General features: G+C 34.9%; 1 protein-coding gene across 5 annotated transcripts in view; it reads left to right on the top strand.

Annotated features, from left to right (window-relative positions):
• Positions 1–15,645, top strand: part of FARP2 (FERM, ARH/RhoGEF and pleckstrin domain protein 2) — a 73,106-nt gene that overhangs the window by 15,386 nt on the left and 42,075 nt on the right. For all 5 annotated transcript variants that reach the window (XR_010068180.1, XM_063306759.1, XM_063306758.1 and 2 more), the window contains exons 3-7: positions 7,687–7,791; positions 8,912–8,954; positions 12,720–12,798; positions 13,445–13,542; positions 15,228–15,342. Coding sequence is in view for 4 of the 5 variants with exons in the window: in XM_063306759.1 (XP_063162829.1) it covers positions 7,687–7,791; positions 8,912–8,954; positions 12,720–12,798; positions 13,445–13,542; positions 15,228–15,342 (440 nt within the window). In the remaining variant the exon portion in view is untranslated. The remainder of the gene's footprint in view (positions 1–7,686; positions 7,792–8,911; positions 8,955–12,719; positions 12,799–13,444; positions 13,543–15,227; positions 15,343–15,645) is intronic.

Genomic DNA, 15,645 nt, shown 5'->3' on the forward strand with positions numbered 1-15,645 from the left:
GTCCTTTCCTGGACTGACAAGCCCTTCGAACGGTCACTCATAACCCTGGTCATCTCCCATACAGACTACTGTAATGCGTCCTATGTGGGGCTACCCTTGAAGAGTATCTGGAAGCTACAGCTGGTACAGAATGCGGCCGCATGGGCAGTTATTGGTGCCCCAAGATCTGCACATGTGCCACCACAGCTGCACTGGGTGCTGGTTTGCTTCAGGGTCCAATTCAAGGTGTTGGTTATGACCTTTAAAGCCCTACATGGCATGGGGCCAGGTTACCTGAGGGACCATCTCATCCCCATCACATTGACCCGTCCCACCTGGTCATGCAGAGAGGGCATGTTACAGACCTCATCTGTAAAAGAATCCCATCTGTAAAAAAATTCCATCTGGCGGGGTCCAGGAAATGGGCCTTCTCTGCAGTGGCTCCCTCCCTCTGGAATATTCTTCCCCCAGAGTTGAGACAAGCCCCCTCTCTCCTGGACTTTCGAAAAAAACTAAAAACCTGGTTCTGCCAGCATGCCTGGAGCGGGAAGGGGAATAGTTATTCCTGGGGATGGCTAGCCCCCTAGAATGGCCCTTTAGACTCATGAATTGATACAGAGTTTCTCAGTCCATCTGGATTTTATCATATTTTATTTTTTTATTTTTTATTTATATTTATTGTTTTTATAATTGTATCGAATTTTAACTTTGTTTTTATTGTAAACCACCCAGAGTCCCTCCTTTGGGGGGAGATGGGCGGTGATAAAAATTTAACAAACAAACAAATAAATTGCTTCTGGAATGCTTTGGCATGGCACTTTTCTTCAATGGCATCCTGGTGGAAATATTTCCTGCATGAATAAGCATGTTTGGACAACAAGCTCTTGAAGAGGCCATATCAGGCTTTTAAGTTGACATGATGCTTCAGTACTTAAAGCAACAGATTTTAGGGTTTTAAAAAACTGAATGTTGTTGTTTCTAATTAGAAAATAATGCAAGTAGATAAAAGATAATCTACCCTACAAAACCAGCATTTCCAGTCTTTCTGGGCAGCATGAAGTTAATGCTAGGTACTATTTTCTTTGTTAAAATTAAAGTAAGATTGAAATATTCTTAGATGCAGCACTGTAAAGATGTCATAAGTCTAATCTTACAAAAGTAATAGAGTGTAAACAATACTCAGCAATATAAGATTAGAAAATAGGCCAAAATAGAACATTCCTACTGCAACTTTACGAACTTTAAAGAATCTTATGGAATTTCAGCATTGTCATCAAGATTGCGACCATGTGAGAATAATGTATGAGACTTTTAGTTTATATATCTTGAATATAAATAAATAAGGTCTTAAGATGGAGTATAAAGTACATTCCAGTTTTCTGAATGGATAGAAACCCTTTACATGAGTTAATTGTATCTTGACAGTTAAAATGAAAAATAATTAAAAATATAGTAAATAGCTTGAAGGCCTGGTTGAAATTGCTGGCTGGAAAACATTACCATTATTTTGGAGAATACTAAAACATCATGGAGAACCAGTTTGGTGTAGTGGTTAAAGACTACTGGGCTAGAAGTTGAGAGATTGTGAGTTCTACTACTATCTTAGGCACAAAGTCAGCTGGGCGACTTTGGGCCAGTCATATTCTATCAGCCCTAAGAAGAAGGCAGTGACAAATTACTTCTGAATATGTTGCCAAGAAACCTGCATAGATGTGTCCATGTGGTTCCCAGGAATCAATACTGACTCAAAGACACAAAACAGAACAAAAAAATCCAAACAAAAAAAATCATGACCAATATGGATTTAATTCTATGCTTCATAAATATGAGTTTTGAGGATCCATTTTATCTTCTTTAAGAAATTGGAGCTATTCTTTAAAGATTGAAAACCTAAATAATTGGGGCAGTGGCTATCCAGTTGACTATGGAAAGATAGAAGCAAGGTACTAGCACAACACCTTTCCCCTGTTTGGGTTCCCTAGTAGCTGTAGTTTTCATGGTTAACATTCTTTTAACAGCCTTGACCTCCAAGAATATATATTTAAATAAAAGTGATGGCCTGGTTCACACATGCTAACCATGATATGCTTAACTATATGTTTAACTATGCTTAACAAGTAAGTTTAACTATAAGCTATAATTGGCTGGATTCATACCACACACTAAGCCAACTTAATATACGAAGACAGTGTAATTAAATGTCTAACTATCTACATTTTTTGACATACTTGGTAGGAGTGTAAGAAAGTAAATTGTTCTGTAAAATCATCTATGTCAGATATATTGCTTACTTTAGGTTTGTGAAATTCACTGACATATAATTATTCAGCAATAATAAGTAAAATGTAAAGGCTCTTTCAAGACGTACTCAACTTGTGGTGACTACAAAGACAGCTCCATGTAGTTTTCTATGCCAACAATTCAGTAATGGCTTGTGATTGCCTTTTCTCAGAATGTTGCTTAAGTTATAATTTTTTATATCACATTATGAGTTTCAAGATTTACCAATTATTTTTAGAAAGTATATTTTTGGCTGTCTGTTAAAATATTGAGTCATAAAGGCAGGGAAGGGGAAATTAAGGAATCTAAACTCTTCTGAAGAAGGATTTGGAAAATATGATGGAGATTTATTTTAATTTGCAGTATGCAGTACAGATATTGGAAGTTTTGTATATGTTTTTTCTTTTCTCCAAATGCTTTCTCAAGCAAGTAAAATAAATTTGGTATCTCAGATATGCATGGTAGTTAAATATAATTTTCTTTTAAAATCTGAACTCAAAACATGCTGATTAACCAATCATTATTTCATATTTATTTATTTATTTATATTTCAAATTTCATCACTGCCCATCTCACATGAAGATTAAATGCATGTTAGCATTTAATAAACGTATATATCAAGGAATACTAGGATTATAGGCAAAATTGGGAAATCAAAAAATATCCCAGAAAAAGGTAGTGGCAAACCATTTCTTATTGTTCTTATTGTTATATTCTTATTGTTGTAAGCTGCCCAGAGTCACTTGCTGAGATGGGCGGCTATAGAAATCAATCAATCAAATAAATTAATAAATAAATAAAATTTCCCAGGCCAAGATAACTGCATGGAGTTGCCCAGGTAATCACCAGGAGTCAAGCTTGAATTGAGGATGTCTTTACCTTTACTAAAAAAATTTAATGATTGACAAGAAGATACTTAACAGTTTCTGGTTCACTGTGAGGCATAGGAAACGATCTGGTAATAACATAATATTGCCATGTGACCTGGAATTAATTGATTTTTATTAGAATATAGTACTAGTTTCTGCCCTTCTTGTATGATTGGACAGGGTGGGCATGCTTGGGTCCTGTTTAAATAATTCCACCTGATGGGACCCAAGAAGCAGACTTTGTCTGTCACAGTGCATTCTCCTCAGAGATCTGTATGGTCTCCACACTATTTAAAAAATCTTTGAAAACTTGGCTTTTTCCCCAGGCCTTGGGCTACGGTGGATGATGAATCTATTTTTGAATTTTATATGTTAGCTTGATTTTTTTTTCCTGACATAACTTTTTTTCTTTTCTCTTTTGGCTCTTGCCAGATTTTAATGGCTCTTGCCAGATTTTAATGTTCTGAGTCGCCCAGAGTCTTTGTGAAGTTGAGTATCCCTCTAAATTGGATAAATAAATGTTGCAGGATGCTCTTTAAAACCTCAGTTCCCTGCATAATCCTTGAAAGCTATGGTAGTAGTGCCCTTTGTGTTTTATCATAGTAGGGAGTTCTGTAAAACAGTTTAAAACCCAACAAGCCACAAGAAATAAGCCATTGATACAGCAATCCTAAGTATATTTACATAGATCATAATATATGTTAAGTAGTACCTGATGAATTGTATTCATGATATCTGGCAACTTCAGCTCAGTGAATAATTCCTTTCCTGAACTGATACTGTATAGATTGTTTTCTTTTTTTTTTAAAGGTACCTGCTGATTCATGAAGTCACAAAGAGTCGGAAGCGACTGAACGAATAAACAACAAAATCTGCTATAAAGATGAACATATGCTTCCAGACTTTTACTTAATGTTTAAAGAGTATTAGGCATACAAATCTAAGAGTACTTAATATGTATGCTAACAAATTTGTTTTTATAAACCATAGTTAAAATAGTATACCTTTTATACTAATAAATTAAAGTTTAGATTTTGAATGTAAAAATACTAAACTAAAAGATTCCTTACTATGTTATTGGGGAAGCACATTAATCTGTAGCTCATCCATGTTTATTTATAAAACACTGAATCACCTTATCTCGGAAGTGATTAATTTGAAAGATCTATTTCATTTGTGATTCAAAGGTGAGGGGATTGACTGATAGATTGATTGCTCATTCATCCTTCTAGGGTAGCTGTTTGAATTGTATGAGAACAGCATGACCTTACAGTGCCTTCCAGAAAATTTGTTTATTCGTTTAGTCGCTTCCGACTCTTCATGACTTCATGGACCAGCCCACGCCAGAGCTTCCTGTCGGTCGTCAACAGCCCCAGCTCCCCCAGGGATGAGTCCGTCACCTCTAGAATATCACTTCCAGAAAATAGGACTCTATAATTTCTGCTGCACACTTACTATTTGGACTCCCATGGATTTTCATTATTTTTGCCATGCTTTTTAGTATCTATGTTTAACTGCTAAGAGTGGCCATTTGGAATTTTGGATTGTAATTTTATTAATATGTAGATAGTATATAATTCTCTTTTTCTTTCTCTTCTAATTCAAATGACGTTGGGATGGAGTTTTGATGAATGCCTGAATGCAGTAATGAATTCCATGTGTTCAGAATCTGAGCAAGACCTCATTAGAAGGTGTTTCCAAATGAATGATATATAAATACTAGAGAGTTGAATTCATAATCTGGTGTTACTTATTAGTAACTCAGATAGTTTACAACTATGATTCAATGTTGATGTGGATATTCTGGCTAAAGTGATTTATGCTCAGAGAATTTCTTTGGGACAGCTTTTGAGACTATTTCAGAAACTTCAGCTGATACAATATATGATAGTAAGACTTTTCCTAGTTCGAGGAGCTGTGAACATATGCCAGAACTTTTTTGGATTCACATCTTTTTGATTTGTTCCTACACTCAGTTTGCAATCTTAGGTTGTGAGCTTAGTCCCTAATTTACCCACTAAAGATGGAGCTATCTTAATCATCTTAGGTGCTATGCTTTGCTTCTGCAGGGCTGAAATTTTATCACTTAAATCTATTCCAAATAGGAAAAATCTGTCTGATTTATGGGAGTTTAGGAGTTTTTAAAGGATGCAAGGATAAGGCAGCTGTTAATTCTCTCCCCCAACCTCTCCCAAAAATTTTAGTCTTGGAGGATGAGAAGCTCTTGGTCTGCAAAAGGAATGATGAAGTTGCCCAGCCTGACAAGATAATCAGTTTATGCCCTACATCTTGAGTATGGAGGTTAGCAATAAGAAGATGGCCTTTTCTGTACTGATGGTTCTGTATTATGGAACACTTCCTCTAGAGATGCATGTGATATCTTTTGGCCTTTCTTCATACATCTAGGATGATGTTTAACTTTTCCTAGATTTAGCCTTTGTAAAGCTATAGATTGTCTTGATCAAAGAAGCTTTACCTACTTGTTGGCCTCTTATGTTATTAAAGATATTCAACTTTCCAAACCAGAAAATCCTTTTATATAGTTTTACCTTATTTTTAGTTAACATTTTTCTGGGTCTCATATTCTGATCTGAAAGGTGACCAGTTTTTATAATTTATCTCTGCAACCCCTATATTTCCCTGAATATATGCATTGTCCCTGACTGGTGAGCAGAAAGGGCAACTGTTTTGCTCCTTTTTTAACTCCTTCATAAATTGAACTGTCATAATATGATTATTTGGTTTGGGATTAACTTTACATAAGCTCTGTCATGTCATGATTTATGATTTAGTGTGTTATGTTATGTGTGTTATGTAAACTTAGCCAATTGAGACTTATTCTGTAAATTGAATCATGGTATCTGATACCTACCTGCAGACTTTAATTTATTAGAGAGGTTCTGACTTCTATCAATGACAGTTCTTTTTTCTTAGAGTAAGGGCTGTAACTTCATCTAACTGATGTTGATATTCCTTATACATGAAATACCATAGCACCACATACAAGGGTTTTTTAGGCTGTTGAGCGGAACAGTAGCATTCCATTTACATGGCTGCATTATACTGTTACAACATCAATATATCCAGAATTTCTGCAGTTTTCTGTATCCCTTGTGTTCTGGAGTAAGCAATTCACTGAGGTATAGTACTCCAAAGAATATTTTTCTTTCTACTCATCCCATCCAGATATTTCAACAGCTTTCTAGTAGAGCTAGAAAATGTACTCAAGAGCTTTCTTATCAAAGTTCCTTGGTCTCATACAGAAAAAAATAGTAAATGTGCTAGAACTATTAGCAAAGGCTAAGATATTTTGTGCCTTCGACAACTTTCTCAACAAAGTTATCCAAATTTACAACAGACAGCATGGCCCTTACAAACTGTGGGACAAGCATTGGAGACAGTCTCATATCTTGCTATTTCTGACACTATATTTTTGAAAGCTTTGTGGTTTTTTACATAGAGTAATCTGAGCAGAGAGCGCTGAATTCCCATAAGTGGGCAATGGACATACTATTTTGTCTATTTTTCTCTTTGGTTGATGTCTTCACAACTCACAGTGATAGATGATGCAGACTGCACTGCAGCAGTGGTTTGGGAGGACTTGTATGGTGGTCCATTTCTGTACATATTTTCTCTGTTCCCACATCTCATGTTAAGAATGCTTGGAGTTGAGAACACAGCATGCTATTTATTGCACAGTATATTGATATAACTCTCTGACACCAGGGCAGGATCCTTAACTTTGCAATTTTTATTTGGCTACATGGTGGCTTCTTCAGCACTGTAATACTTTTTGGAGGCTGGGCCGAATATGTTTGTGAAGGCTGCTTCAGAGACAAATGTGACAATCCTGGGGATAACTTCTCATTTGGGGCATGCTTTGCCAATCATAACTGAATTGATAAGTTTTGCTTTATGTTCACCTATAAATTTATTAACCGTTCAGAGATAATTGTTTCTTAGTTCATTTCGTGTCTTGAGTGCTGTTAGAAAATTCCAAGATCCAGTCCAATATCAGTACAACTCCCTGTACCTCTTTGAATGATTGCAAATGATGAAGGATGATAAGAGTTGTAGCTGAATATCATCTAGCCACTGCCAGATTATAAAAAAAATCGTCCTTCTGCATATCATCATCATCTAATTTTAATTTCCTTCCAGTCTAATCGAAAACCTAAAGTTTAATTTAAAGTAGCTTTCATTATGTAAACCAGATGATTCCATAAAACCAGATGAGCTGTCTAAATATACACAATGTACATAAAGCTTTTAAGATGTTTAGTATATTATGAAATGGGAGGAAAATAAAGTGCTTCTGACATATTTTGTTGGAATTCATGCCACCTGAAAATGGTAAAAGCATAAAGAAATCTTACACGTATTGATGTACTGTACATACATACAGAAATAATTTTTCTTGATATGAACAGTTTGAACCTTTTGATTTTTTTAATATAAAGCTTTGAAATTAGCATCAGCATTACAGTACTTTTCAAGATTTAATATACTTTATTCCTTGATTATCATAAAAGTTAATTTAAATTTTTTATTTTTCCAGTCAAAATGTTATGGCCAGAAACTACTGACAGAGATATTTAATCGTCTGAATTTGATTGAGTCTGACTACTTTGGAATTGAGTTCCAAAACATGCAATCATATTGGGTATGTAGCATGTTTTTGTACTTCATTCTTTGTTGTTTTTGTTTATTTGTTTGTTTAAAGAAGTCTGTGGTTAAAATTAAATAAAGCATTTATTTTAACGTGATTACAGAATGCCCTGTTACAAGTAAGAAATGTTGCACCATGGTAGCTTAGAAGTTCTGTCAAGTCATACCCCTGCAGTTCTGTTGATTGTTCCCTTATGCCTCTTCTGTCTTGGGAACAGGCATAATTCACTTTACAGAAAGATGGTATTCCTTTCCATTTCATACATGGCATAAACTGGACATAAGTAGGATCCTTAGAATTTACTTAAAACACACAGAGTCAGATAACTATTTGTCTCTTACAAACCAGGAGATCAATGAATGAGGGTTTCTTGTTCCACCATTAGATACTGGGTCAGAGAATTCATTGTATTGGCCCAGTCTCCTGGCGGTTCATAGCCCACTTAGTGAGGAAAGCAGCAACATGTCCCTGGAATCAAAAGAGTCCCTGGCATACATCTGCAAGGCAACTATTGGGACCAGTGTTCCCACATTCAATAGACACTATAAGATAGACAAATTTAACTCTGCAGCCTTTGACTGTACAGTTCTGCAGAGTGCTCCACAGATTGACAGAATGTGCCTGCTGTAGGGGATACTGTACTAGTATATCCCTTTCTGAATGGCTCCATCATTCCAGTGACCAGAATTGGTAGTTGAATTTACTGTGAGGTATCAACAAACCATGGACACAACCACCATGTCCAAGGAAACAAGTACACTGAACCTACCAGATACACATGACACTATCTAGTTGTACATCTATCATATTCTGTTTTTTGGGGGTATATCTTTTTTGTGTGTACTATTGTACTGGTTTGGACTGATTGGTTACAAGTAATGAATAATGTAATCTATACAGCTGAAGTTAATATATTGCAATTCCTTATGCCATCTTTTTCACTGTATTTCTGAAAAGTATATTAATAGATTTTTTTTTATTTAACAGATTAATCTTAGCTTAATTAGTTTTAAAGTAAGTGGGAGATGCAAGCAGATAACATTTTACAATTGTTAGAATTAATTTAGTTGTCTGATGTTGTTTGCCCATTTATTTGTCTTTTTTTTAAATTCAGATTTGGTTGGAGCCAATGAAACCTATCATAAAACAAATAAGAAGTAAGTGTGTATATTTCTAATCAATGTTTCTTTCCAGAATTCAACTGAAACAAACTTAAAAAAAGATGCTGCTCATGTTCTGGAGTTTATATTTTAGAAACTTGATAGCTCCCCCATTCCCAAAGGCTGAAGCTGTTTTAAAGCAATGATTAACCATTAGCTCATTTGATGCTATTCTTTAAATTACTTGTTATAGTGAAAATAGAAATTTAACAAAATAAAACAAATGTTGATATTTTTATTTATTATATTATATTTTCACTCTTCTTTATAGGCTAGTATCTGCTTTTCTCAGATGGCAGCAGCCAGAACTTAAGTCCCTTTTAACAAGCCTCAAATCCCCTTTTAGTTGTTTCATGTTGTCTTCTGCTCAGTGGTCCATATAACCTCTCTTTAATTTTGTTGCATTTCTCTCTCTCTCTCTCTCTTTGTCTCAATATCTTTAATACCGTTTCTCTAAGGTTGTAAAAAACATTTCCTTTTTAAATATTTCAAGTGTGATATATTGTGAAGTATCTCATTTTGAATGGAAAACTGCTGTTTCAAGTACGAGATAGGCTGCTTTGAGCACTTTGGAAGCACTGTGCTTTGAGGTTCAGAGACCTCACTGTTAAGTCTGGAATACTTCTGAAATACACAAAACAATGCATCTTGCACTCACACTCCAAAATAAAATGTTTCACATGCCAAACCTTTCTTTTAGTAGTTTTCAGAAGGCACTTTCACCATGGCAGTTACATTCCTTCCTGTATTTCTTCATGTAGCCTAAAGAATGTGCTGGGAGATGATAATATATAGTATGTCTTGCTGCCTATAATGATGGCATTCAATGGTTGTGTATTATATATATTGTAACCATGTTTTTGGGATTGAAGCAGATTCTTCACAATCAAGAACTTGATTTCTGAAAAATGGAAGTTAAATGTGGTTTTTTTATCTCCAATTCCTGGCAAATTTTTATAATCGGCCAATACTAAAGAAGTTTGTTCTTTACATATTTTATTTTTCCCTTTAAATATTTGTTCTATTCACTTTTGCTTTTTACAATTTTAGCATGGCATTTGATTATTGTTATATATATATTTATTGAGAAGTTAAAAGGGGTTCTTAGTCAGTGAATGGATTACTCTACAAAGGATTAATTTTGATTATCTAGCCTAGTAACGAAATGTCTGCAAGAAAGCAACCAAGCTCAGTGAACATCAAGAACCTAACAGTTCAACCCTGAGATACCCATATTTTCTACTATTGGATTTATTGGGAGATATACAAAGAATGAGCCAGTTTGATGTAGTGGTTAAGGCACCAGGCTAGAAAGCGGGAGACCATGAGTTCTAGTCCTGCCTTAGGCATGAAGCCAGCTGCGTGACCTGGGCCAGTCACCTTCTCTCAGCCCTAGGAAGCTGACAATGGCAAACCAGTTCTGAAAAACTTGCCAAGAAAACTGCAGGGACTTGTTCAGGCAGTTGCCAGGAGTCAACATTGACTCGAAGGCAGGGGAAAAAACCAAAAACTAAGAACAGTCAGTTTAAGTTGTCTAAGAGACAAGTCCTCAATTTCACAATAACATTGATTCTAAATCCTACATATTTTCTTAATTTTAACTGGAAAAAAATGGTTAGTCTCAGATTTTTGCTGTTGTAGGCTATGATGAAATAACAGTGAATAATCAATTATGAAAGTTTTCCTATGCTTTTTTATCATTGTTTTAGGGAAATTATTTCATTTTCATGTACAGTAAGTTACAATGGATAAGCAAATATTTGCAATATGAAGTCTCACATACTTTCAAATGTGAGGGTTGGGGTAGGGCCCGAGTTTTCAGGACAGCAGTATCAGTTATGTAAATGTGCAACAATCACTTGGCTTCAAGGCGACCAAGCGCTGCAAAAAGAATCAATTAAATTTGTGGAAAGAGCAAAAAACCCAGTGAATTTAAACTGTTACAGATATGAGTCATTTGTGCTAGTGATATGCAGCTATTTAGATCTGAAGTGAAAAAAAGGGCTTCAGAAGAGATGTGGGTGTGTTCCCTGTTTGTCTTTAAAGAAGTCATGGCTTATCCTGGGCTTGCATGGCAGCTGCACAGTCCCAGGAAAGTTTGAGTTAAGAAGGGAACATTAGGGTGCAACAAGGTTGTTGTGCCCTGTTGCCACCTCTTTAACACCCTCTTAATTCAAATACATACTATATGAGCCCAGGAAAAGGTGCTGTTTAATTAGATGCCAACAGATATAGTGACTATACCTACATTCCCTCCAGAGTATGTTTCAGCTTTGGATGAAATGGCTGCACCATCCCCCTTATTTGTACTGTCTCACTGACAATGGGAAGTCATCTGTTTGGTATGACTTCATTCTTATCTACTATAAAAAAGTTTATGTGGCTGAGCTGTTTCTGTGAAACTTCTGCCAAGTCTAGCTGATGAATCAAACTAAGCTATAAAGTGTCAGGAGATCCGTGATTTTCTGCCAAGGCCTGGTCCATATTGGCTGAAAAGCCCTAATTTTGTACTAAAAATAATTTAAGTCCTGGTATTTGTATTCAGTAATAGTACAGTATACCATTATTTTTATTGTTCCAACCTATCTTTATTTTGATGTAGTATGAATATTTTTTAACCAATATCTGTATATTAATAGTCTATAAAACCATTCATGTTGTTCGAAATTCCCTTAGTTCTTGCGTGGAATATTAGAGGGTTTTTTTTCCCGTTTGGAGTTCTCAGCCCAAAGCAGACAATATTATTTAAAGTTCAGATATCTCTATTCACTCTCAACTTTTTTGAACACAGTATGTTAATCAAAAACAACAAATGTATAACACATGGATACACTGTATTAGTGTGTCTATAATCCTGTTTTTTTTCCCCCAAACGGTGTATATGTCAGAATATTCCTAATCCACGTAGTTAAAAGTATGGTTAGTAATCATTCTCCATTTCAAAGAATGTATATAAGAATCTGCACTTTGTACATCTCTTGGTTCATGTCTGGTTGGCTTCCCACATAAACTCAGATTGTTGTTGTCATGATAGGTTAGATATTCACTGCTTATTTGAGAGTCTAGAGTTCAGTGGACAATCTTCCTGTTAATAAATTAGATCTTCGCACTGGTTATTGCTCTGTCATTGAAAAGTATATGGTTTATACCAAATAAGTTTGTTTTAAGGATAGTCTCTGCTCTATGGGATTCTCTTCCAGAGAGGTGTACAGCTGCTTCCACCTGTTAATTTAAAGATTTCAAGTAGATTTTAAGCAAGGGCATGGGGGGATTGGCTCTCAGTTGACAGGTTTCATTATATGTTTCTTTCATTACTTGTTCTTGTGTTTAAAATTCTGACTTTATCAAATTTTTAAATTGATGAAATTGTTTTAATTTTTAAAGGTGTTTTGGAAAGACTGTAGTTTTGAAAATGACTAAGAAATGTATTAAATACTAATTAAAATAAACTATTTGATCCTGCCTTCTCCCCCCTCAATAAATTTAATTTGATATTTTGTGTGTAATACCTCATAATGTGTTTTTTTGAAGTGTTGTGTACTAGTCTTGTTATTCATTTGGGAACCCTCCCAAACTTTGAGAAATAGCATAAGGGCAGTAGGTCACTAAGTCAATGGCAATCTATTGACCAAGGTGTAATTCCATGATTCGAGTTTTAAAATTTATTTATAACAATTAAAGGCATAAAACATACAACTACAATAACAGAATAAGATTTGTGAGTTGATTGTCACATTTTAATGATCTATTGGCTTTCTGTAGGACCAAAGAATGCAGTGCTTCGTCTAGCTGTAAAGTTCTTTCCTCCAGATCCCGGTCAATTGCAAGAGGAGTATACCAGGTAAACACTTTCTCTATTCCATACAAACACAAATAAGAGAGAAAGTTTAGTTTTTATTAGTTGCTTTATTATATCAGACTAATTAACAGTAGTGTACATGTAACAGAACTTACAATATAATGTAACTTTATAATTAATAACCAAGATAATAAAAGGAAAAAAAGGAAAAGGGGAAAAAAACCCTGTAAAGTCTTCTTCCTTGACCATTTGTTGAAAAAAAGGAAAAACAGAAAAGAAAACCTAACTCAAATGTTGACAAACAACACATACAATTAGTGCTGCAGATCAGTTTTGTAATAATTTTTTAAGCCAGGAGAGAAAGTAAAATACTTTTAGAAGGAAAAGACTTGGCAGATTCATCCAGATTGTTTTGCCATCTATAACGTAATTGCTACTAGATTAGTTTAGGAAGAATTTTATGTTAATTTAGCTGTATGAAAAGAGAACTTGTGTATTAAAATAGGGTCAAAATGTGTAACATTATAAAGTCCTACTGCCTGCTACAGTCTTCAGACACCATAATTTATCTTCTGCTTATGGCTATGGCTATGGCTATGGCTATAGCCAGACTGTGTACTTCTTTCCAGAATATGTAATATTCTATGGTTCAAATGACCAAACATGTTACTGATTCTTTTCTTTTTAGATATCTATTTGCACTGCAAATGAAGAGAGATCTAGCAGAAGAACATCTTACCTGTAATGACAGTACAGCAGCACTCCTCATATCTCATCTTCTACAATGTTAGTATGTAATGTTGCTTATAGATAAGAATGCATCAGCTTAGTACTTCAGAAATATTGACAAATGAAGAGATTACATTGGAATTACATTGGTAGAATCTGACTATGTATATGATTCAGCAAACTTGGTCAACTGAAGCAAGTTTTGTATTCAAGCACCCTAATCTGTGCTTAAATACAAAATAATATACAGGGTATACCAAAGGTCAGTGCCCCATTGGCCAGCTGCAATATATTTTATTAATTTTTTAGAGAAATGTTGTTATACTTAGGAATTATTTATTTTATCCCACTTTTATTTTATTTACACACACATATATATGTATGTATGTCAATTCAATGTTCAAAGGTTATGTGTCAAACGAGTAAGAAACTATTTAGAAGAAAATGGCAACCACTTCAGACATTTAATGTAATTTATATAATAAATTGTCAATGGGGCCTGACTTTTGGTACATTCTGTATAACTTAAATACAGTAAATATAAAGCATCAAAACTTACTGCTCTGTTCAAACAAGGGTCATTTTATTCATAGAAGAGTCTCTGAATTCAGACACTGAATACATTTAATTTCCTTTTACCTGCAAAGAAGTCCGCTGTGATCCAACTGAGGGTTTCAGCTAATAGGGTGGTTGCCATTGTGTTGGTCTGATTGGCACTTTGTTTCTTTTGTTTACTGACATATATGCAGAAGTGTTTTTTGCTTATAATACAGCTTTGTCATTTGACTGCACTGTCCTGACTCAATGCAGTATTTTTGGACAAAAGATTTTTGGGGTTCAACTACATAAAGTTTACTGTTGTATTAGTTGTATCTATATCAGCCATAAATGATGAGGCATGCATTTCCTTTCCAAAAGCTCTGTTAACCTTTAGTGATGCTTGCTCTTAAGTACCTGTGTCTGAACCTTTTTGACAATTTAACTACTCACATTGAATTCAGCAACCTTGTAGTCATTGTTCCAGCATAGCAGCATTTATGATATGCGTTAGATCCTGAACATCACTCAGGATTAAGTCAAGGTTATTTCCTTTCTGGTTGGTTCCATGATAAATGAGTTTACCTAGAAAAGTTAATTGCATTTGTATATCTTCTGTGTATCTCACAATTTAAATATCAGTTGAAGTGAGCATGTTGGAAGAACTGATAAACTGCCTATTTGAACCCTTGAACAAATCAGAATCACACCTATAATGTTAGCCTACAAAAATCCTGTCAGAAAGCAAATAATCAAATTTTTAGGATGAAAATTAGATAATTAACAGTCTTTTTTTTGAGAAAAGCCAGCACATAAAGAGCTAATCTAAGAAACTGATTATATATCAATGGAAATTTATTGTCCTGATTACCAGGAAACACACTGAGACAATGACTTGGTCTCTAATATTTATTAGTAGTACTTAACAAGAATCCTAACAAACTGAGGAAGCGTGGGAAAAACCCAGCCATATAAACCCCAAAGGTTAAGGCGGTCCCGATCTGTGTCTCTTTGAATGGCTGAACAGTTCCTCAGTGCTACGCATGCGCTTGACAGTCTGGGTGGGAGCCCCCTGCTCGCCATCCTTACTCATGACATCTATAATTGAAAATACTTTAAAAGAATTATTTGCTAAGATTTTGAAACAATTGCAATCTGAAATATTGAAGTATTTTCTTTGAAATACATTTTCTCTTATGCCACAGCGGAGATTGGAGATTTTGATGAATCATGTGATGAAGAACATCTTAAAAACAACCAGTACTTTCCAAACCAGGAAAGACTGCAAGAAAAAATATTTGCATTTCACAGGAAGCATGTGTAAGTAAAATTATTTACTGATTCTTGTATCCAATGTAACACTATACTGAAAAAATAACTTTGCACTAATGCTTGAAGAATGGTTTTGTTGCATGGTTCAGTTGTTTCTTTTTTGTGCTTCAAGGCAATTTGTCTGCAGTATGAAGTTTGGCATGGGGTGTCTTCTTTATTGAGTGGTACGATCTGGCCAAATTTTAGGCAAAATTTTTGACAAATGGCTTTTACTAGCCTGAGCAGTATACCATGGAAGCCAATATGTGGAGGAATGGTAGCTCATGTCTGTGAGAGGTGATGTTTTACTTC

This window comes from Candoia aspera, chromosome 6 (assembly GCF_035149785.1).
Source record: "Candoia aspera isolate rCanAsp1 chromosome 6, rCanAsp1.hap2, whole genome shotgun sequence".
Taxonomy (NCBI): Eukaryota; Metazoa; Chordata; class Lepidosauria; order Squamata; family Boidae; genus Candoia; species Candoia aspera.